Raw genomic sequence first — 20,576 nt, forward strand, 5'->3', positions numbered from 1 at the left:
AGGAAGAGTGCACCTGCCAGGCCTCAAGGCCCTGACGAGCTGACGGGAGTTTTCCTCTTCAGGGGTACAAAATACAGAGCCTCTTACCAATGGCACTTTGGGTTTAATGAAATCCGGCAGTGCCTGCCTTGGGTGCTTGTGAACGTCACAAGAAAGGGTGAAACTAAACGTAGCACAGGGTTGGGGACATCGTTAGCGCTCAGCGAATGATGACGGTCGCCACCGTTCTAGTCTGCCGGGCTGCTGAAAGCAGCACACCAGAAATGGGTTGGCTTTTACGGTGGGAGTTTATTAGCTTACAAGCTTAAAGTTCCGAGGCCGTGAATCTGTCCCATCAAGACAACACCTTCTTGCTGAAGGCTGGACCCCTTTGTCGCGTGGCAAGACACGTGGCGGGCTCTCCCTCCTCTTCCGGGTTTCGTTGCTTCCAGCTTCTTGCTTCCATGGTTTTCTCGCTCTCTCTCTCTCTGAATTTCGTTTTCTTATAAAGGACTCCAGTAGGAGGATTAAGATCCACCCGAGTGAGGTGGGGCACATCTCAAGATCCTGCTCACCCAAGGAGCCTGCTTACAACGGGTCCACGCCCAAAGGAATGGGGCAACGTCACGCCCAGACATTGCTGGGGTGCGTCCAGCTTCAAACCAACTCAGCCGCCGTCACTGGCCCAGTGTTATATTGTCTTTTTTTTTTTTTAAAGATGTATTATTTATTTAATTCCACCGCCCCTCCCCCGGTTGTCTGTTGTCTGTGTCTATTTGCTGTGTCTTGTTTCTTTGTCCGCTTCTGTTGTCGTCAGCAGCACAGGAAGTGTGGGCGGAGCCATTCCTGGGCAGGCTGCACTATCTTTCGCGCTGGGCGGCTCTCCTTACGGGGCGCACTCCTTGCGCGTGGGGCTCCCCTACGCGGGGGACACCCCTGTGTGGCAGGGCACTCCTTGCGTGCATCAGCACTGCGCATGGGCCAGCTCCACGCGGGTCAAGGAGGCCAGGGGTTTGAACCTTGGACCTCCCATGTGGTAGACGGACGCCCTAACCACTGGGCCAAGTCCGTTTTCCCTGTATTGTCTTTTAAGTCATCATAGCGCCAGTGCCTTAGGGATTGGGGAGCATTGTCACCCCTGTCCTAGCCCTCAAGTCTCACAATGGCACTGGGAGGCTGGCCACGGAGAGTTTTCTAGCCCACTTGACAGACGTGGGGATGGGGCTCACAGGGGCTCCTCTCCCCTGCACCTCCGACTTCAGGTCTCCTGCCCTGCCCTGCCCAGGTCCTGGCTCTGTCCAGCAGCTCCAGGAAGGCCAGCGCGGTGGGGGACGTGGTCAACCTGGTGTCCGTGGACGTGCAGCGGCTGATGGACAGCATCTTCTTCCTCAACGGGCTGTGGCTGCCTCTCGTCTGGATCATCATCTGCTTCGTCTTCCTCTGGCAGGTGCGGGGCAGAGGGGGCGGTTGTGCTGGATTCTCTTCCTCCTCCTCCTTCATCCCATCTCCGTCTGCGTGTGGCGGACTGTACATGGGGAAAGGCCGAGTAGGGGATGACCTTGCATGTGACCTTGGGCAAAATGCTTACCCTCCCTGGGCCTCAGTTTCCTCGCCTGTCATGTCAGGGTGCAGTTGATGATGAGGACGGCATCAACCCTCTGTGGGTGCAGTATTGGTTGCCCAACAGGCATAATTAAGCATGAACTGAACATACCAGGAAAGTGAGGCTACCTCTACCAACAACAGCAAACAGAAAGAGAAACTGTTAGGGCGATGAATTTGTATCTAATTTTCTAAAAAGCAGAAAGTTGTCATCAAACAAAAAATCTGAACTTTGCCCAACTGCCTCACATTTATTTTGTGGCGGAGGTGTATTAGCCAAAGAGGTGCTGATGCAAAATACCAGAAATTGCTTAGTTTTTATAAAGGGTATTTATTTGGGTCAGGAGCTTGCAGTTACTAGGCCATAAAGCATAAGTTACTTCCCTCACCAAAGTCTATTTCCATGTGTTGGAGCAAGATGGCTGCTGACGTCTGCAAGGGTTCAGGCTTCCTGGGCTCCTCTGGGCTCAGCTCCTCTGTTTCCTCTACAAGGTCAGCTGTAGACTGTGAGGTGAACGGCTCTGTCTCTTTCCCTGGGGCTCCAGCTTCAGCATCAAACTCCAACATCAGAAACCCTCAACTCTGTTCTTTGCCATGCCCTCTATCTCAATCATCGCCAAGTACAGATCAGATTACAAACATAATCCAATATCTATTTTTGGAATTCATAACCACATCAAACTGCCACAAGAGGATTTTCTTTTTTTTTTCTTAATTAAGAATGCAGACCCTTTTACTGAGCTGCTAGGTTTTGAATCCTACTTTTACCATTTAACTGTTTGAAAAACCTTAAACGTACTGTGCTTCAGTTTCCTCATCTTTAAAACAGGGATAATAATGAACAGTTGTACCACAGCCTTAGTGTCACTGAAAGATTTAATGAGTTAAAACACATAAAGCACATAAAACAATGCCCAGCACACAGTTTTACTCTCCAGATATTTGCTAGTATTATTATAAATTGTGCAGGGGGGGGGCGGTTAATTCTCATGACCTCCTGAAGCTTTTACTCCAGCCCTGCTTCTGCAGTGGTGCCCGGCTCGGCAAACTCTTCCACAAAGGGCCAGATAATAGGGAGCCGGGGTGTAGGGGACCCTGGGGTCTCTGTCCCAACTACTCAGCACCGTCCTGGCAGCTCAGAAGCAGCCACAGACAAAAATATGAGTGAAGAGGAGTGGCTGTGCCCCAGGAAAGCTGGATGAGAGGATGGTGAAGTTTGAGTTTCATACCATTGTCACATGTCACAAAATATGATTTCTCCTTTGATTTTTCCCAACCTTTTAAAAATGAAAAAGCCCCTTAGAATTTCTGTGCAGCTCACGGGCTATACAAAAACAGCCGATGGGATGTGGCTCGTGGGCCATAGTTCTTCAGTCCCTGGGAAGGGCAAGCAATGAAATAATGGTCGTGAATGAGTTTTGAGGACTCCGCCATGCCACATAATGGCTGTTACTGTTGTTATTGCGCCTCTACTACTGCTGCCACCGCCCTGTAGGAAGTGGGGTCTGGACCTTTTCTGACTTGCTCACGCTGGATCCCAGGGTGTAAGCATACAGTCGGTGCTCAGCAAGTGCACGTAAGGCACTTCAAACAGGGTCTGGCTTGCAGTAAATAAAGACTGGCTGTTATTATTAGGAAGAAAGAGAGGAAGGGAGGAAATACACTTGGGAAAATGCAGGGCAGTGGAGCAAGCAGCTCCGTGATCCAGGCTGATAAAAATCAGACTGTCCTTGGCATTACAGGGTCATTGTGAGAACCCGGTTATGGAGGGGTGGATAGTGGGGATGTTACAGCCAAATGCTGCCGTTTTTGCCAGAGGCAAAGAGTTTAACGTGTTGTGTTGACATTTCCTTGAGTATTTTTTCCAAGCCTGCCTTTGGGTTGGTGTTTGCCTTCTGGACGCTTCTCCATGTCGCCACTTGGTGGCGCCAGTGCCGCATAAATACAATAAAATAGGTGGCTGAATTCCGATTAGAAGGCAGTCTTTCCTGAGGGCTGAGAGGGGAAACCGAGGCCCACAGGCTGAAGCAGGGTCAGAGGTCATTTGGAGAATGGGCCCACACGACCTCTGGAGGAATCTCCAAAAGTCAGCTTGAGAGGAACTTAAAAATGACTTATTCTACTCACCACCTCTGCGTTTCCCAGGTTAAAAAAAAACAAAAGCGGAGAGGGAAATGGACTATCCCAAAATCACAAGGCTGCTCGGGGATTGTTAAATATGGAATTTCAGAAAGTGGAATAATTTTTTAGTATAAATATATCCCAAATATCACATGGGGCATACTTATACTCAAAACCTATTTGCTACTTATCTGAAATTCAAATTTAACTGGGCATCCTGTATGTTTATTGGCTAAATCTGGCCCCTAGTCAAGGGTGAAATGAAGCCTAGGATGATAGTGGATCCTGTGACACGAGCTCTTACTCTCAGCGGTGGGAACAGCTCCATTCCCACTTCACAGATGAGGACACTGCGGCTCGAGGGAGGAAGTGGGGAAGGAACTTGCCCGAGGCCATGCCAGTCAGGGGCAGGGCCAGGATTTGAACCCAGGTCCTGATTCAGAGGTCTCAACTGCACTCTTCTGGTTGGGGACACCTCCCACCCCACCCATCCGGATGTGTGACCAGCCTTGAAAATAAGATCCCCCACTGGGAGGCCGTGCCTGCTCCTGACGGAGGAGGACCCCATTTTCAGCAGGCCTGGTGGCAGCCCCGTTTCAGCACCCCTGCCTGAGCCCCAGGGTCTCCAGCCGGGCTCCTGCCCCCTCCCATCTCCAGCTTCTAGGACCCTCTGCCCTCACCGCTGTTGCCGTCTTCCTGAGCCTCCTCCCTCTGAATTTCTTCATCACCAAGAAGAGGAAGCACCATCAGGTTTGGTGATGGGAGGAAGGGAAGTGCTGCCTGGAGCAGCCCAGGAGGTAGGGGTGCAGGGAGGCACTGGGGAGCGGGGGCCCGGGCTGGCCCTTGCAGGGTGTCTCTCCCGCTTCACGGCTTCTCCACCACTCAGACCTGCGCCCACGTCACCCCGTCTCGGGGGCTGGGGCATTTCCGATTGCTCAAGTCACACACCACGGGGCCCCTCTGACATCTCTTCACACTCCGGCTGGGACACCGTCCAAATGCGCCCCACTCTGAGCCGGCCCCTCGCTCGCCTGGACGTGGCAGGGGCCTCCCGGCTGATTCCTGCTTCTGCCCCTCACCCCCACGCCCACCAGCCAGGGGGAACCTGTGAGAGGACAGGTGGCGTCCCTCCCCGCTCGGACCCCAAGGCGGCCCCCTGCCATGGCCCAGGAGGCCGTGGCCGGCCCCATCGCCTCCTGCCCTCTCCCCCTTCTCACTGCACAACCCCCCCGGCCCCTCCCAGCCCTCAAACTGCCAGATGTGCTCCCACCTCAGGGCTCTGCTCTTGGCTCCAGATGCCCCCGCGCCCCCCTCCCTCGCCCCCGCCCGGCCACCTGCTGCCAGCGAGTCCCGCCCGCCCTCCGCCCTGGCAGCTCCGCTGTTTCCTCTGGGGCACCCCGCATTCGCTCACCTGCCGTGGGGTTCACCTCTCCCTCATTAGCCTGGAAGGTACGCGCGGCAGGGATGTAGACAAGCATTTAGAACAGGGCTTGGCACGGGGAAGGTGCTCGATACGTATTGGTGAGTTGGGGAAGGAAGAGAAGGGGGGAGGAGGGAGGAAGGAAGAAAGGAAAGGAGAAAAGAAGGAAAGAAAGGAGGAAGAGATGGAAGGCAAGAAAGGGAAGGGGGTCAGGCCGTGGCCTCCTCTTCCCCTGACTCCCCAGGCCCCTGTCCACCTCTGGCCTGGACTCTCTCTCCAGCCTCCCACCCGGCTCTTCTATGAGCCCCTGGCAGCGCCCCTCCCCTGGGGAGACACGGGGGAACCGGCCCCTCTGCTTGTCCTGCCCACCCCCCACCCCCTGCCCTAGCACACTGGCCACCTAGACCCCCTCCTGGCCGTGCTGTCCCCTGGACCCGGGTCTGAGCTGTCCCCTTCACCTTCCCCTCCTGCCCCCCCACCTGGCTTGGGCCAGGACCCTGGGGACAGAGAGGCTGCTTGGGGACGGGCCTGAGGCAGAAGCAGCAGGACCTGCCGGGGTGGGCGTGGGGCGGGGTAACGTGTGTCCCCCCTCCCTGGTCCCAGGAAGAGCAGATGAGGCAGAAGGACGCCCGGGCGCGCCTCACCAGCTCCATCCTGAGGCACGCGAAGCTCATCAAGTTCCACGGCTGGGAGGAAGCCTTCCTGGACAGGGTCCTGCAGAGCCGCCGCCGGGAGCTGGGCGCCCTCAGGACCTCCGGCCTCCTCTTCTCCGTGTCTCTGGTGTCCTTCCAAGCGTCCACGTTTCTGGTGACGCCTCCCCTCTTTCTGCAGCGCGGGGCGTGGGGGAGGGACTGCGGGAGGCGGGGTGATGCCGCGGAGCCCCCAGGACCTGGCGACGGCCCCTCGCTCCTGGGAGCCCCGCCGCGGACCCGTCCAACAGCCGCCAGGCTGGAGCCTGTCCTCTCTCGCGGGTGCGGCCGTCCCCCGGGTTAGCTGGTCCCTCGCAGCACTCCTGTGAAGGTGGCCGTGGCCACGAGGGCCTGGCACTTCTCCAGCGAGCTCCAGGCACCTGGGAGGCTTTTCTTCTGACATGGGGAGGTCACAGGTGCGGGGGCCTGCAGAGCCGGAATCACCAGGAACTGCAGCTTCCCTGGTACTGGCTGCCAGAGGGCTCAGAGGCCCCCCACAGGACGAGGTGTCTGTCCTCCCCGTCTCAGACTGACAGCACAGATGGCAGCCACGAAGCTCTGTGGGCACCGCTGGGCTGCAGCCGTGCCCTCGCTCGCAGACCTTTAGTGACCCAGCCCTGCTCCCGGCATAAAATCCCGCTCTTCGACCAACACTCAAGAATGGGCACTGCCAATTTCCTCCAGGATCTAGAGCCACAGGGGCACCGCTAGCCTGTCAGGCATCACCAACTCAGCTGACACACAGAGCCAAGGGCGCTCCACCAAACGGGCTCACGGGCTCACCACCAGGCCTGGTGACCGTGACACCAAGCAGCCATCACTAGAAGAGCCCATCACACGCTCACACCAAATGATCATGACACCAGGTGACCTTCGCACCAAGGGACCACCCCACTGTCAAACCAAGTGACCATCACACCAAGTAACAGTCACTATCAAACCAAGTGACCATCATCCCCACGTGACACCTAGAACCAAAACAGAGCCAACACCTAGTGCCAAACTATCCCCAGGTGACACAAGAACAACAACCACCACCAACACCCAGAGCTCTCCGTTGCCGCTGACACCTGAGCATCGTCTTCTGAGGGATTCTAGAATCACAAGTCTCACCCGTGTCTAGGCCCATAAAGACGTCACCAAGGTCTAAAACTGCAACGTCCCCCAAAGCCTGAAACCAAGTGTTTCAGATGCCTGCAACCGGGGGACGGCACTTCCACTCCCCCTCCTCACCTCCCTCTTACACATTAAGAGAGAACTGCATGCCTTTATGGCTGAGGCATGAGGACTGTGGGGAGACGCAATCTGGGGAGATGTCTCTGCAGAGGGGAACCCATTCTGGCGTTGCGTGCTTGGCTGCAAGGACCACTGTCGACACAGCAGCTCACCCAGGCTTCCTGGCCTCATCCCACTGCTGCAGAGGCAGCCTCACCGTCCCCTTCCCCCTGCCATGTGTTGCACCCAGGTCGCACTGGTTGTGTTTGCCGTCCATACCCTGGTGGCCGAGGAGAATGCCATGGATGCAGAGAAAGCCTTTGTGACCCTCACGGTTCTCAACATCCTCAACAAAGCCCAGGCCTTCCTGCCGTTTTCCATCCACTCCGTTGTCCAGGTAAGACGAGAAGGGGGCGCCATCTTGGAAGAGCCCTCCAGGAGTATAGGCTGTGCCTGGACTCCATCCACCCTGTGCCCCCTGTCAGCAGAGGAGGCATAAGAGGGGGGCAATGACACGGAGCAGGCAAAGGGGCCAGAGAATTGGGGCAAGCAAGGGGATGGGCAGAGAGGATAGGGACAAGATGTCAGAAAAGAGAGAACCTTTGTCCAGGAGGCAATATGGCGACCTCGGCCAACATCCTTGAAATACGCACTCATCGATTCACATGCAAGACTTCATTCCCGGCCCCCTTGTACACAGAGCAATTGTATTTCCGCTCTTTTTAAATGGGCATTATGGGAATAAGTAAATGGTTGCATAACTGAGTCATGCAAATTTTAATTGCTGCTTCTTTAATCATCAGAGATGGCATTTGGGTGGTAGGAAGAAGGAGGGAGGTGGATGAAGTTTGGAGTTATTTCTTTAATGACCTGATGATGCTCTTAGAAAAAGAGCCTGCAAAAAGGCAGCTTGGTGGTTCCAATGATGCTAATTAGGAACGAGCCGATGGCCCGAACCACCGCCATCGCATCACTGCAATGGGCCTCGTCTTCCCGTAACCCAGGACACTGCGCGAATGCCTTGCACATGCATTGCACGTGGTAGACCGGAAGCTTTCCCCACGCCCTTGGGCCGCCAACACCCGAGGCCCGAGTTCCTCCCTCTTCCGGCATCGGTGACCTGGAGCTTTGGTTTCCCCAGGCCCGGGTGTCCTTTGACCGCCTGGCCGCCTTCCTCTGCCTGGAAGAAGTGGACCCTGGTGCCGTGGTCTCCATGCCCTTCAGATGCCGTGAGCTCAGCGGGGCGGCGCGGGAGGGCGGGTGTGGGGGACGCTGGCCGCGCGACCCCAGGCCGCCGCCGCAGAGCCAGCCTCCCAGCTGCGGGGAGACCCGCGGGGCTGCCGGAAGCCCTTGGTGGTGCCTCTGAAATGCACATTTAACCGGGCAACCGTGCCCTGGAGACCATGGCTGCCCCGTTAGAACCACGGGGAGGTTTTTAAGCCCCCAGTACTCGGGCGCCACCCCCAGGGCTTCCATTTATTTGGTTTGGGTTCGTCTGGTGAGAGTCACGCATCTGGCCCCTTGCCTCATCGTACAGATGGAGCGACACGGGGACACGGGGAGATCAAAGTCCCAGTTCCCGCCTGTTGTCCAAGTGAGGTTAATGACACCAGCTGTCACTCGCGAAGGGGCCCCTGGTTGGGTCTTAGCTAGTCAGAGTCACAAGCTTTTTTCTATCAAGGGCAATGATAGTCAATGTCCTGGCTTGGTGGGCTCGCTCTGTCACAGTGACTCGACTCTGTCAAAGCAGCCACACCCAATATGTGAATGAGTGCCAGTAAAATTTCACTTACAAAACTAGGCAGTGGGCCAGACTTGGCCCCTGTGCTGTGGGTCGTGGACCCCTGAATTATAAATCATGCACCAGGGAGGGAAAGAGACCGGCCCAGGGTCGCACAGCATGCGAGTGAGTAGCAGGGCAGTTCCTTCCCTGGTCAGGAGATTTCCTGCTGCCACTGGGGGGCTGGCCCTGGGGGGGGGGGGGCGTCTTTGCTGTAACTGGCCTTTTATTCCCCGCAGCTGCAGGGGAGGCTGGTATCACTGTCCGCAACGGCACCTTCGCCTGGTCCCGGGAAAGCCCTCCCTGCCTCCAGAGGTACAGAACAGCGCCCCCCTAACTCTCCTCGGGTTTTCGGGGAGCTGTGTGGGGATCTCACGGCTTCCTCTGGGAGAGGTGGTGCCGGAAACCCGGGGCAGGCAGGGGAGGTCAGGCTGGGCTGCTGATCTGCAGGGCGCGTCCCAGGCCCCCAAGTTTGGTGGAGCAAGTCTTGGGAAAACGAAAGTTCATGCGGAAGAGATGGCCCTTGAGCCTCCCCCATCAGGGAAGAGAGGCCCCCTCTGCTCCCCAGGCTGCCCGAGACGATGCCCAGGGAGGCCTGGCTGAGGCCGCCAGCCTGTGCCCAGGCCTCTCTGTCCCGTGTCAGTCCCCAGGGCATTGTCACTTCCAGCCCCCAGCTCTTTTTTTTCCTCAAAGATTTATTTTTTATTTATTTCTCTCCCCCTCCCCTGTTGTCTGCTCTCTGTGTGCATTCGCTGTGTTCTTCTGTGTCCACTTGTATTCTTGTCAGCGGCACCCGGAAGCAGGGGCTCCCCTACTCAGGGGACACTCCTGTGTGGCACGGCACTCCTTGCGCGCATCAGCACTGCGCATGGGCCAGTTCATCACATGGGTCAGGAGGCCCTGGGTTTGAACCCTAGACCTCCCATGTGGTAGGCGGATGCTCTATCCATTGAGCCAAATCCACTTTCCTCCAGCCTCCAACTCTTTGGCTGGGTCTTTATGGCAGAAAATTCTTGCTGGCCCCAAAACTCGCTAAGAAGGGAAAGAAAATACCCTGGGTGGCATTCATGTGGATTATCATTTGCTTATGCCACGGTATTTATTGAGCACTTAGTATGTGCCAGGCCCTGTTCTGGGCACTGGGGTATAGTGAGCAGCCAGCTGGATAAGGACCCTGCTCTCCTGGGGCTGACACTCCAGTGAGGGGAGGGCACAAGTAGGAAATCAGGGTAAGACACCGAGCAGGGCTTTGAGGAAGGATTGAGTGGAGGGAGAGCCCTTCTAGAACAGGAGATGGGAGTAAGCCTGACATTTAAGCCGAGATCATATTGAAGTAAGACTTAGAGGGGCCTGCAGCAAGAGCTTTCTAGGCAGGGGCAACAGCAAGTGCAAAGGTCCTGCGGCAGGTGTGTGCCAAAACAGGGCTTCCCAGTCTTGCCTCTCCTGCGTTCTGGACAGTTCTCTGTGGGGGGCGTGCGGCTGTGAACCCTGCAGTCCAGGATGTTTAGCAGCCTCCTGGCCTCCACCCGCTAGATGCCAGGAGCACCCTCCCCCCAAGTTGGGACAACCAAGAATGTCTCCAGACATTGCCAAAATCACTCTCGATTGAGAGCCCTGGGTTCGTGTGTTCAGGAGACAGCAAGGGGGTCAGTGTGGCCGAGGCAGGGCAGCCACAGGCAGAGGAGGAGGAGATGGGATCAGAGAACTGATGGAGGAAGGGGAGGGCAGAGGCTGGTCCTCGGTGATTGCCAGGGCTTCGGCTTTTATCCCAAGGGAAGTGGAAGTTATTTTTGGAATACAGGGGCGCAGTATAATCTGACTCAGGTTTTCATTGGTTTTTCTGGGGGGAGAATCGCCTGTGGGCAGGGCCTGGGGGCGAGGGCAGAAGCAGGCAGAGCAACGAGAAGCCTGTTGCAACGAGCTGGCCAGGAGCTGATGCAGGCTAAGCCCTCCGGCCACATTGAGCTCTGGGTGTGCGCGCACTCGTGCATGCAGGCGTGTGAGTGTGTGTGCACAGGTACAGTGGAGTGTGTACTCGTATATGCACACGTACGTACCCATGTGCATGTATGTGCGTGCAAGTGTGCACACGTGCATGTGGTGTGGGGGGGCAGATGCAGGGCAGGGGGCACTGCTCGGAGGGCCAGGTCAGGCCGACGAGGGGACCAGCTGCGCCCCAGGGCCTCCTGGCTTCCTCCCGCATCAGCCGTCAGCAGGAAGGGCTGGCTCAGTGTGGGGTTCACCCATCGTGCCAGTCTCAGGCCAGGCCCACCCAGGGACGCGTCCCCCCTGCTGTGTCGCCAGGATCACCCTCACCGTGCCCCAGGGCTGTCTGCTGGCGGTCGTCGGCCCAGTGGGGGCCGGGAAGTCCTCCCTGCTCTCCGCCCTCCTCGGGGAGCTGTCAAAGGTGGAGGGGAGTGTGAGCATCAAGGTGAGACACTTGCTCCCTGCCTGCCTGTGAGAATTGCCCCCCACCCTGAAACCTCCCCCTCCCTTCCCTGCTCCTGCCCCCACAGCCAGGCCCCTCCCCCGCCCCCTCCCCACCTGCCGCTAAGGGTCCCCGTCCCCTCTAAGCTGCTCCCGCCGTGGTCCCCGTGGGCCGTCTAATGGCCAAGCTGTGTCTTAGGGGCCGGTGGCTTACGTGCCGCAGGAGGCCTGGGTGCAGAACGCCTCCGTGCTGGACAACGTGTGCTTCGGGAAGGAGCTGGACTGGCCGTGGCTGCAGCGGGTCCTGCAGGCCTGCGCCCTGTGGCCCGACGTGGGCGGCCTCCCTGCAGGAGTCCACACCCAAATCGGGGAACAGGTGGGCTCTCGGGGTCGCCTTGGGAGGCCCTTCCGGGCAGGGAGGCATTGCAGCAGGGCCCACTCGCTGCCCAACCCATGGGCCGAGCGGCAGCAGGGCGGCAGGGAAAGGCAAGGTAGGTGCTCAGGAAACAATTATTAAGGAACGAATGACTGAACATAGAGACAGGGAAAGAGGCAGAGGGGCGTGGCCCCGACTGGCGGCGAGCAGCTTCTCTCCCGCTCTGCCCTGTCTTGCTGGGGGAACTTGGCCAAACTGCTTGCCCTCTCTGGGCCTCATCCAAGGATCTGGGTGGAATAAACAGGTTATCTATGCATCTGGGGCTTTGGGTTGGCAAGTGGAGATCCCTAGGCCAAAGCTGGCCTTCAGCTTGTTTTTGTAAATAAAGTTTTATTGGAACACAGCCACGCCCATCAGGTACATATTTTGCCTGTGGCTGAATTTGTACTACAACTGCAGATTGAGTCTTTGCAACAAAGACCGCACAGCCCACAAAATATAGCCCTTTCTAGAAAAAGTTTGCCAACCCCTGGGCTGGGGAATTTTCAGTGGAAACATGGCAGTTAAAGTTAGGGGTGCAGGGAGAGGAGAGGGAGGGGGTTTGGGGGGTCCCGTGTGGGCCGAGGGCAGAAGGAGCCAGAAAATGACTGAGAAGGTGCATCCAGGGAGGTCAGAGGGAAATCGGGACGAGAATGTCGTGGAGGCCAAGAAAAGCGGGTTTCAAAAGAAGAGGGCGCCCGGTGCCTCCTAAAATCCCCCCTGCTGGGACACGTCCCAGAGCAAAGGTCTGACCTCCCGAGACCTCCCTCGTCCCCCAACGGTGCAGTGCCCAAACCTCGGCGTCTGCCTCGGATCCTCTTTCTCTTACACCCATGTCTAATCTGTCAGCAGATCCTGTGAGGGCACACGCGGGAAGGTGCTGTCCTCTCCGTGGGGCAGTGGCCGCCCTCATGGCCTCCCTATTTTAAGCCTCACCCCCTACAGTCCAAGCACAGTGAGTCAGGGGGATTATTTTAAAGCACTGGTCGGATCACATCCCTCCTCTGCTCAAAAGCCTCCAGGGTCTCCCCAAGTCCCGACAGTCACCAGCCGGGGCTCCCCATGGCCTGGCGCATGACCTGTTATCTCTCCCACCCCATCTTCCTGTCCCGCTCCCCTTTCTCCCTCCACTCCAGCCACGTGGGTCTCTGTGGTGCTCTGGGAACACCCCATGCTCCACCTCAGGGCCTTTGCACCTGCTGTGCCTTCTGCGTGGAAAGCTCTTCCCTAGGGCTGCACGAGCTCCTCCCCCGTCTCATCCACTTGGATCCTGTCACCTTAGTGGAGGGGCCTTCCTGACAGCCTTACCCAACGCAGCAGCCCTGCCCATTCCAGTACACCCGCCACCCGACCCTGCTTTATTATTCCTCATAGCACTTTGTTTGATAGCCCATGTATTTTGTTTGTTCATTTGGTTGTCTCCCACCCCCACCCTCATCAGAACAAAAGATCCGTGAGAACAGGAACTTGATCTTGTTTATCGCAATAGTCTTATAAAAACAATTGGTCACTTTTGTTTGTTGCTGCTGGGGCTACTGGAGACGTGCAGTAAATATTAGTTGAACGAGTGAATGAAAACAAGGACTGAAAAGCAACCACTGGATTCAGAACCAGGAAGTGGCTGGTGTCCACGGTGAAGGCGGGTTCGGTGGAGTGCTGGGAACAGAAGCTGGCCTGACGGGGACAGAGGAGTGGGAGGGGAGGAAGTAGCCTTGGAGCGTGTAGCCCCCTCCCCTAGAAAGCTTGGCTGGAATGGGAGGAGAGAGGTGGGTGGAGGCCAGAGGGCACCTGGCTTGAGAACAGGTGTTTAAAGCTGGGAGGTGGCCCCAGAGGACAGACACAGTGAGCTGCACCTCACTGTGGTGCTCGGAGTTGCCTCTGGCCTCCACGGGCCTGGTGGCACCAGCGTCACCCGCAGATGTCGACCGGGGTCCCTGTCCCTCTCTTGTGACCGCAGGGCATGAATCTCTCCGGGGGCCAGAAGCAGCGGCTGAGCCTGGCCCGGGCCGTGTACAGGAAGGCTGCTGTGTACCTGCTGGATGACCCCCTGGCAGCCCTGGATGCCCATGTCGGCCAACAGGTCTTCAGCCGGGTCATCGGCCCTGATGGGCTGCTCCAGGGAACGGTGAGATTGGAAAAGGACAGAGGAAGCCCTTGTAGTCCAGTCCTAATCCTGATCTATCTCACCACCTCCCTTCTGAAGTCCAGCTTTCCTCGTTGTATGGGTCAGCTTTGGCTGTGACAGTGCTACATAACAAATAAGCCCAACACCTCTGTGGCTTACAACAACAGTCAGTGATTTGTTGCTTACCACCTCCCCGGGGTGTGGGCCAGGTTCGGCTGAGCTCCATATGTCTTCTTGTTTTGAGACCCAGGTTGACAGAACCCCTCAATTTGGGGCATGCTGTTTTCAAGAAGGAGGCAAGAGCACAGGAGGGGGAGCCTGCCAAGACACCTGTCTCCCCGACTCTGAGCCCAGGGACCCCTTGCCTCGCCCCCAGCTCTGGAAGGCTGGTCAAGCACTTTGAGTGTAACTTGCACCCCTTCCCTGCCCAGACACGGATTCTCGTGACCCACGCGCGCCATGTCCTGCCCCAGGCCGATCGGATTGCGGTGCTGGCAGATGGGGCCATCGCAGAGATGGGTTCCTACCAGGAGCTTCTGCACAGGAAGGGGGCCCTGGCGGACCTTCTGGGTCGGGCTAGACAGCCAGGAGAAAGAGGAGAAGGAGGTACTGGGCTTTGCTGATTCTCTGTGCCTGGTTCCTGCCACGCTTCGGGAGGGGCCCCCCGAGGCCCCGCTGCCATGAGCGTGCTCTGGGCACCTCCCTCCGGCCGGCTCCGGCCTGGAAGGAGAAGGCTCTCCCCAGAGGCCATCCATCCTATCACCCCAATAAGAGCCAGTGGCACCTCTGTCAGCCGGGGCTGGGCTAAGAGCGCCTATACTCACCTATACTCAGGGATCCTTATAACACTCCGAGGGTGTGAGGGCAATTATGCTGCCATTTGGCAGATGAGCAAACGGGGGCAAGGAGCGTTAAATCATTTGCCCAAAGTCCGAGGGATGGAGCCAAGACTTGAACTTGGGTGTGTTGGCCTCCAGAGTCTATGCTCTTGACTGCTGGCTGGAAGGTGCAGGACGGGCATTTGGTCCCCTAGAGACCAGAAGACCTGCTGCACGCCAGCAAGGGCTTCTCATAATCCAGACACAACGCCGGCTCCGAGAACGGTGCCGTGGTGGAAGGAAAGCACTCACGCCAAGCCCACACACCGTACGTGAAAAGCAACAGCGGACAGGACTCCATGTGTGTTAGTTTATCTAATCGTCACAATTCCCCTATGAGGTCGAGTAATCATCTCCATTTTACAGATGAGGAAGAACTGTGAGGCCGAGGAGTTAAGGAACTGCCCAAGGTCACATGGCTTGAAAGTGGCAGTGCTGGGATTTGAACTTGAATCCTGAGAATGTGTTTTTAATCGCCAAGGTTATATACTGCCCCTCCGTGGCAGAGCCAGGACTCCCCTCTGGGCTCCCCCAAACCCAGACTCTGCCCTTTCTGAAAACATCTGAGCACCAGCCCATCCAAATCCAAACCCTAAGCAGACAGATTTACCATGTCACTGTCCTGGAGTCTGAAGATAGAGCCCAGCTTGGGGTGGGGCAGGGGCTTTCTGGAGGGCAGGCACCTGAGTTTGGGTGGGATTTAGCTGGGGAAGAGCTTTCCAGACACAAGGAACCGCTTGAGCAAGGGTGTTGGGGAAACAGGAGCAGTTGAACTTTGTACAGTGTTCACTGCTGGCTTTCCAACGCCAAGTTAGTAGCAAAGGCTCAATTATATTCATTAAATGAATGAATGAATGAATGATATTCCTGGAAGAACCCAGGGAGGTTTGAGACAGGATGCTGGCGAGGTGGCAGGAGCCCGGTGAGAAGAAACAGATGCTCAGAGAGGTCCAAGTCTCAGCCAGAGGGTCAAAGGCTGCGAACCGTGCGGCACTGACCCCTGTCGTGTGACGGGATACCCTTGACCTTGCAGAAGCAGAACCTGCGGCCGGTGCCGAGGACCCCAGAGGCTCTGCTGGAGGCGGGAGGCCTGAACGCGAGCCAGAGAGGTCAGTTCAGCATGGAGGTGAGGGGGGTGGGCCCAGGGGACGGTGCGCGGAGCCCGCTGTGTGACCACCTGCATCTCAGGCAGGTGGGGGGCAGCCAGAGCGATGACAGGCTGAGTACCTGCTGAATACCCACCACGGAGCTCGGTTGTGAGTTAATTTGCCAAATGCAAGCCAAACATCAAGTGGCCGACATGATTAAGTCCCCAAATGTACAGTTCACACAGAGGGACTCATTTGCCCGCCGGGTCAGATGTGTGCCTAAAAGGGGGCCCCGGACGGTGTGTGGGAGTTGTCTCATTGCCGGGGTGGGGCAGGCCCGGTCCCAGAGCAGGAGCCCCAGCCCAGCTGACGGCGGCCCGGCCCTGCTGTGCCTGCTTCGATGGGCACGCTGGGCAGAGTTTGTCCACACCCGCGGTCTCACTCGGTGCTGGCTGGAGCCCACAGGCTGGGGGTCCCCGGGCACAGCCGGACTCACTGCAGTAGGGCTGGCTGCAGCGGAGGCATCCCCACCTGCTGCTCCCGTTTCCTCTGGAAGGTGGCCTTGTAAAACAGAGAACAGCTGTTCCCCTGGGTGCCAGCGGAGTTTTGCTCAAGAGCTCTATGTTGGAGGCAGGGTGGGGAGACCCTGGAGGCTTCCGTCTCTGGAGAAAGTTGAGTTTGGGCCCAGCTGCTCCTGCCCCCTCCCAGCTAGCCCCCCTGAGAGCTCTCCTGGGCCAGGCACTGGGCAATCCTGCTTGTCCTCACAGGATACAATCGTCCTAAAATTAGACAGACACATAATTGAATAGACAGATAATTGATAAATGACAGTTAGGTGGGTAGATAGATTGATAGAGGCAGATGATAGCTTATAAACAGACTGATGGCTAGATTGAGAGATGATAAATGAAGGACTGACTGATCGATTGATGCTATAAAGGTACTAGGTAGGTAGGTAGAGAGATTATCCCCATTTTACAGCTAAGCAAACTGAAGCACAGAGGTTAAGTCAGTTGCCCAGGGTCACACAGTTTGAAGATGGCAATCTATATTTAGGAAGAGAAAACCCCCTCGCCCACCGATGAAAAGGAACATTTAAGAAATCTTCAGAATCTGAATTATGCAAAATTGGTCTTCTGCAAAGCTGGGCTGACAAGCCTGTGGGTCAACAGCAGGGGCAAAGTGACTGCTGCAAAGCTCGGGACAAAAGCGAAGCTCTGAAAACCCAGTTTCAAAGTTGGGCTAAGAGGCTCAGTCCGTGCAGTGGCGTTGGGAGAGCGATGGGTGGCTTCTAGCTCGGCACCCCGGAGCAAGGGCCGTGGCGTGTGGTCGGGGCTCAGGTGCTGTGAGCGACGACCGCGGAGTGGAGATTGTCCCCGAAGCTCAGGGTCTGTGCGTGTCACGAGGGCTGGGCAGAGGGAGAGACACTGAATTGTCTTCATTTCCTCTCATCGACAGGTCCCTGGGGTCAGTCCCTGGAAGGGACAGCACCACCTCAAAGACTCAGTCAGGGGCCACCCTCGAGGACCCTGAGGGAACAGGCCAGCCGACGGGAGGGGACAGCATGCCGTACGGCAGGGTAACCACCCCCTGCGCCTTCCCTCCCCACCCACTGTTGCTGCCACCCCAGAGACCCCAGACAGCACGGGGAAGGGAACCCGCTTTTACTGAGCACCTACTATATGCCAGTGAGATTCTGGGCACTTCATAGTTCTGAATCCTCACAGCCACTCTGAAAACAGATGGCGATAACTCCCTCTAGAGGTGAAGAACCGAGCTCTTAAAGGGTTAAGAGACTCGCCTATGTCCTCGTGCTAGTAAGTGGCCCAACTGGGACTCCAGTAGGTCAGTCTGAAGCTGAAGCTTGTACTCTTTCTCTTCTCTTTTTTTGCTGCCTTATCCATCCACCCATTCACCATCCATCCTACCCACACACCTACCCACCTACCCACTCACCCATCCATTCTACCCACCCACCTACCCACCCACCCATTCACATATCCTTCCACCCACCTGCCTATCCATCCTATGCCCCCATTCCCCCATCCCCCCACCCATCCCACACATCCGCCCATCCACCATCTGCTCACCCACCCAGTAAACATTTACAGAGCACCTACTATGTGCCAGGCAAAGTCTCATCCATGGTGGGGATTGCATGCTGGAGGAGGGAGACAGACATCAATTAGGCTAAGGTGTAAGGTAATATCAGATGCCAGAGATTAGAGAGGAAGACAGAGATTAGATGGGGCTGCTGAGAGTGGTCTGGAGAGCCGACATCTGAGCGGAACCCTGAAGGATGCAAAGGACCCAGTGGTGGAAAGAGCAGGGAACAGTGTTCCAGGCAGAGGGAAGAGCAGGAGCAGAGGCTCCGAGGTGGGAAGGAGCTTGGCGTGCCAGAGGAGAGGATGGGCTGCAGTGAGGCTGGCAGGTGGCAGGTAGAGTCAGACAGGTGGGCGAGGAATTTGGAATTTCTTCTAAGAGCTGGAGAAAGTCATGCAACGGCAAGATGGGATCAGACGGAGGTTTTTAAAAGTGCCTTCTGGCGCAGGCTGGGTGGAGAACTTCAGATTCGTAAGAGCAGGACCTTAAGCAAGTCACTTAACCTCTCTGTGCCTCAGTTTCCTTATCTGTAAAACGGGGAGTTTTAATGTGAGGTTAGAGAACGCATGGCTAAAAGGCCTGGCCCAAACCTTTCCCATAGTAGGTGTTCAATTAATCACTCCCAAACCAGGAAACCCACAGCCCGTCATGGCCCACCTTGCTGGCCCACTGGGGGTTCACAGAGGGGGGTCTCCCAGTGCTCCTGGCTGGGGTCCTGCAGGGTGTGCCCCGTTCGGGAGTCTCCCTGGGCACCGCCCCGGCCCTCCCGCGGGGCCGCCCTCCGCTGCCAGCTCCCCGTGTGCCGCAGGTAAAGGCCTCCATGTACCTGTCCTACCTGCGGGCCGTGGGCGCCCCGCTCTGCCTCTACGCGCTCTTCCTCTTCCTGGCCCAGCAAGTGGCCTCCTTCTGCCGCGGCTACTGGCTGAGCCTGTGGGCGGACGACCCCGTCGTGGGCGGGCGGCAGGCCCACGCCGCCCTGCGTGGCTGGGTCTTCGGGCTCCTCGGCTGCCTGCAAGGTGTGCACTCCCCCCCCATTCTCCTGGCCCCCCGAGGCGTGCTCTCTCCCCGGGCTTCCCCCGTCCTGGCTCCCCTGCCCTCCCTGCACATGGGTGCGACACGTCCTGGGGAGAATGGGGGGCTGGGCCCACCTTCCTTTTCTGGAACCCTCAGAGTCTCTCCCAGCCTCATCGGACACACAGAGGCCGGGGGGGGGGGGGGCGTCTCAAATGCAGATTCTGGGCCCCAGCTGTTGGAGCAGCTGAGCTCTTAGGTGGGGACCGTCCTGCAGATTGGCTGGACTCCGCCTGTCCACCAGGCAGAGAGCAGCCCCCAGGGCCGCCCGCTGGCTACCCCCCCCCCCCCCCCCCCCCCCCCCGCCAACACCACCCCAGCCCAAACCGCAGGGTGGAGCCAGACTCCTGCCTAACAGATGTATTGCTACCCACCCCCACCCCCCGCACCAGCACGTTTCCCCCCTCTTTATTATTGAAATTTAATTGAAATAATTGTAGCCTCAAAAAAGAAAAAAATGCAGCCCTCTCAGACATTTGGCCTGGGAGCATTTTGCAAAACGATAGACCGTCCCCACCAGGGCATTGAAATGATGCAGTCAGAGGTCACCAGTTGTACTTGCCCTTGACCTGTCCTTGCAAGTCACTGTGTGTTTAGCTCTGTGCAAGTTTATCACCCGTGTAAGTTCACGTACCCACCACCACGATCGGGGAGCCCACACACGACCCCCCGTGGTGCCCTGCCCGCCCCCCCCCGCCCCGGCCCTAACCCCTGGCTCTTCCTGTCCTTTAACCGGTGGTCCGGCTGAGGCGGTGGTGGGGGCGGGTGTGTGGCTGTAGCCTCACCTTTTAGAGGTGGTTTCCCTGTTTTCAGTGCTCTGCAGTCCGCCCCCGTCCCTGGGGTCTTGGCCACGTCACCGAGACGTGGGGCTGTGTCCTCTTCTGTAAAGTGGGCCCATCAGGCCTGAGCGCTTCTAGTCCTAGGAGTCCCCAGAACTGTGTGAACGGGGGGCCCTCGGGGGAGCTGTGACTTGATCAAGAGGAATTAGGAAGTGAATTGTCCCAGTCAGCGAGCCTGTGAGTCAACTCCAGGACCCACTGGGTGGCACGTTCGTTATGCTCTTGAAATTCTTTCCCATCCCTCCCTCATGTGATAGGTCAGGGCAGGTCTTCACTGTCCCCATTCTAAAGACTGGGAGACTGGCACTCAGAGAGGGCGATTAGTGCCCTGTCATCTTTTGGTTTAACCAACAAGAGAATTTGTCGGCTCATGTAACTGGAGTTCATAGCTTCAGGTACAGCTGGATCCAGGGGTTCACACGAAGCTATTAGAATTTGCTTCATTTCCTTCCTCTGTAATCACATCCTGTCCAGGCAGGCCCTTCCTTACAAGAGGGTATCCCACAGCTCCAGCGTGGCCACGTCGTCAAAGAGAGCCCCTCCCTCCCCAAAGTTGTAGCAGTGTCCCAGGCCTCACGCTCACGGGCCCAGCTTGGGTCAGGGGTCCATCCCTGAACCAACAGCAGTGGTTCGGAATTCGTCCCACCCCGGAGCCAACGGGTGGAGTTGGCCGCACCCTTGAGAGACAGGGTGGTTCCTCCAAGGGGTACCCGGGGTGGCCAAACCACGAGGCGGCCACCCTGGGGCTGGGGGAGACCTGCCCGAGGCCCCAGCGGCGGGCCCCGAGGGTCTCAGGCCCTCGTGCTCCGACCTGCCCTCCCCCT

The 20,576-nt window shown here is 57.4% G+C and overlaps 1 protein-coding gene across 6 annotated transcripts in view; it reads left to right on the forward strand.

Moving 5' to 3' along the window:
- Positions 1-20,576, forward strand: part of ABCC6 (ATP binding cassette subfamily C member 6) — a 50,370-nt gene that overhangs the window by 14,613 nt on the left and 15,181 nt on the right. For 5 of the 6 annotated variants that reach the window (XM_058286377.2, XM_058286375.2, XM_058286378.2 and 2 more), the window contains exons 10-22: positions 1,265-1,426; positions 4,360-4,452; positions 5,726-5,929; positions 7,277-7,423; positions 8,168-8,255; positions 9,046-9,121; positions 11,111-11,237; positions 11,433-11,609; positions 13,606-13,773; positions 14,205-14,379; positions 15,685-15,760; positions 17,198-17,318; positions 18,651-18,858. In XM_058286377.2, coding sequence (XP_058142360.1) covers positions 1,265-1,426; positions 4,360-4,452; positions 5,726-5,929; positions 7,277-7,423; positions 8,168-8,255; positions 9,046-9,121; positions 11,111-11,237; positions 11,433-11,609; positions 13,606-13,773; positions 14,205-14,379; positions 15,685-15,760; positions 17,198-17,318; positions 18,651-18,858 — 1,822 coding nt within the window. The remainder of the gene's footprint in view (positions 1-1,264; positions 1,427-4,359; positions 4,453-5,725; positions 5,930-7,276; positions 7,424-8,167; positions 8,256-9,045; positions 9,122-11,110; positions 11,238-11,432; positions 11,610-13,605; positions 13,774-14,204; positions 14,380-15,684; positions 15,761-17,197; positions 17,319-18,650; positions 18,859-20,576) is intronic. The other variant, XM_058286376.2, reaches the window with a different exon arrangement.

Source organism: Dasypus novemcinctus, chromosome 23 (assembly GCF_030445035.2).
Source record: "Dasypus novemcinctus isolate mDasNov1 chromosome 23, mDasNov1.1.hap2, whole genome shotgun sequence".
Lineage (NCBI taxonomy): Eukaryota > Metazoa > Chordata > Mammalia > Cingulata > Dasypodidae > Dasypus > Dasypus novemcinctus.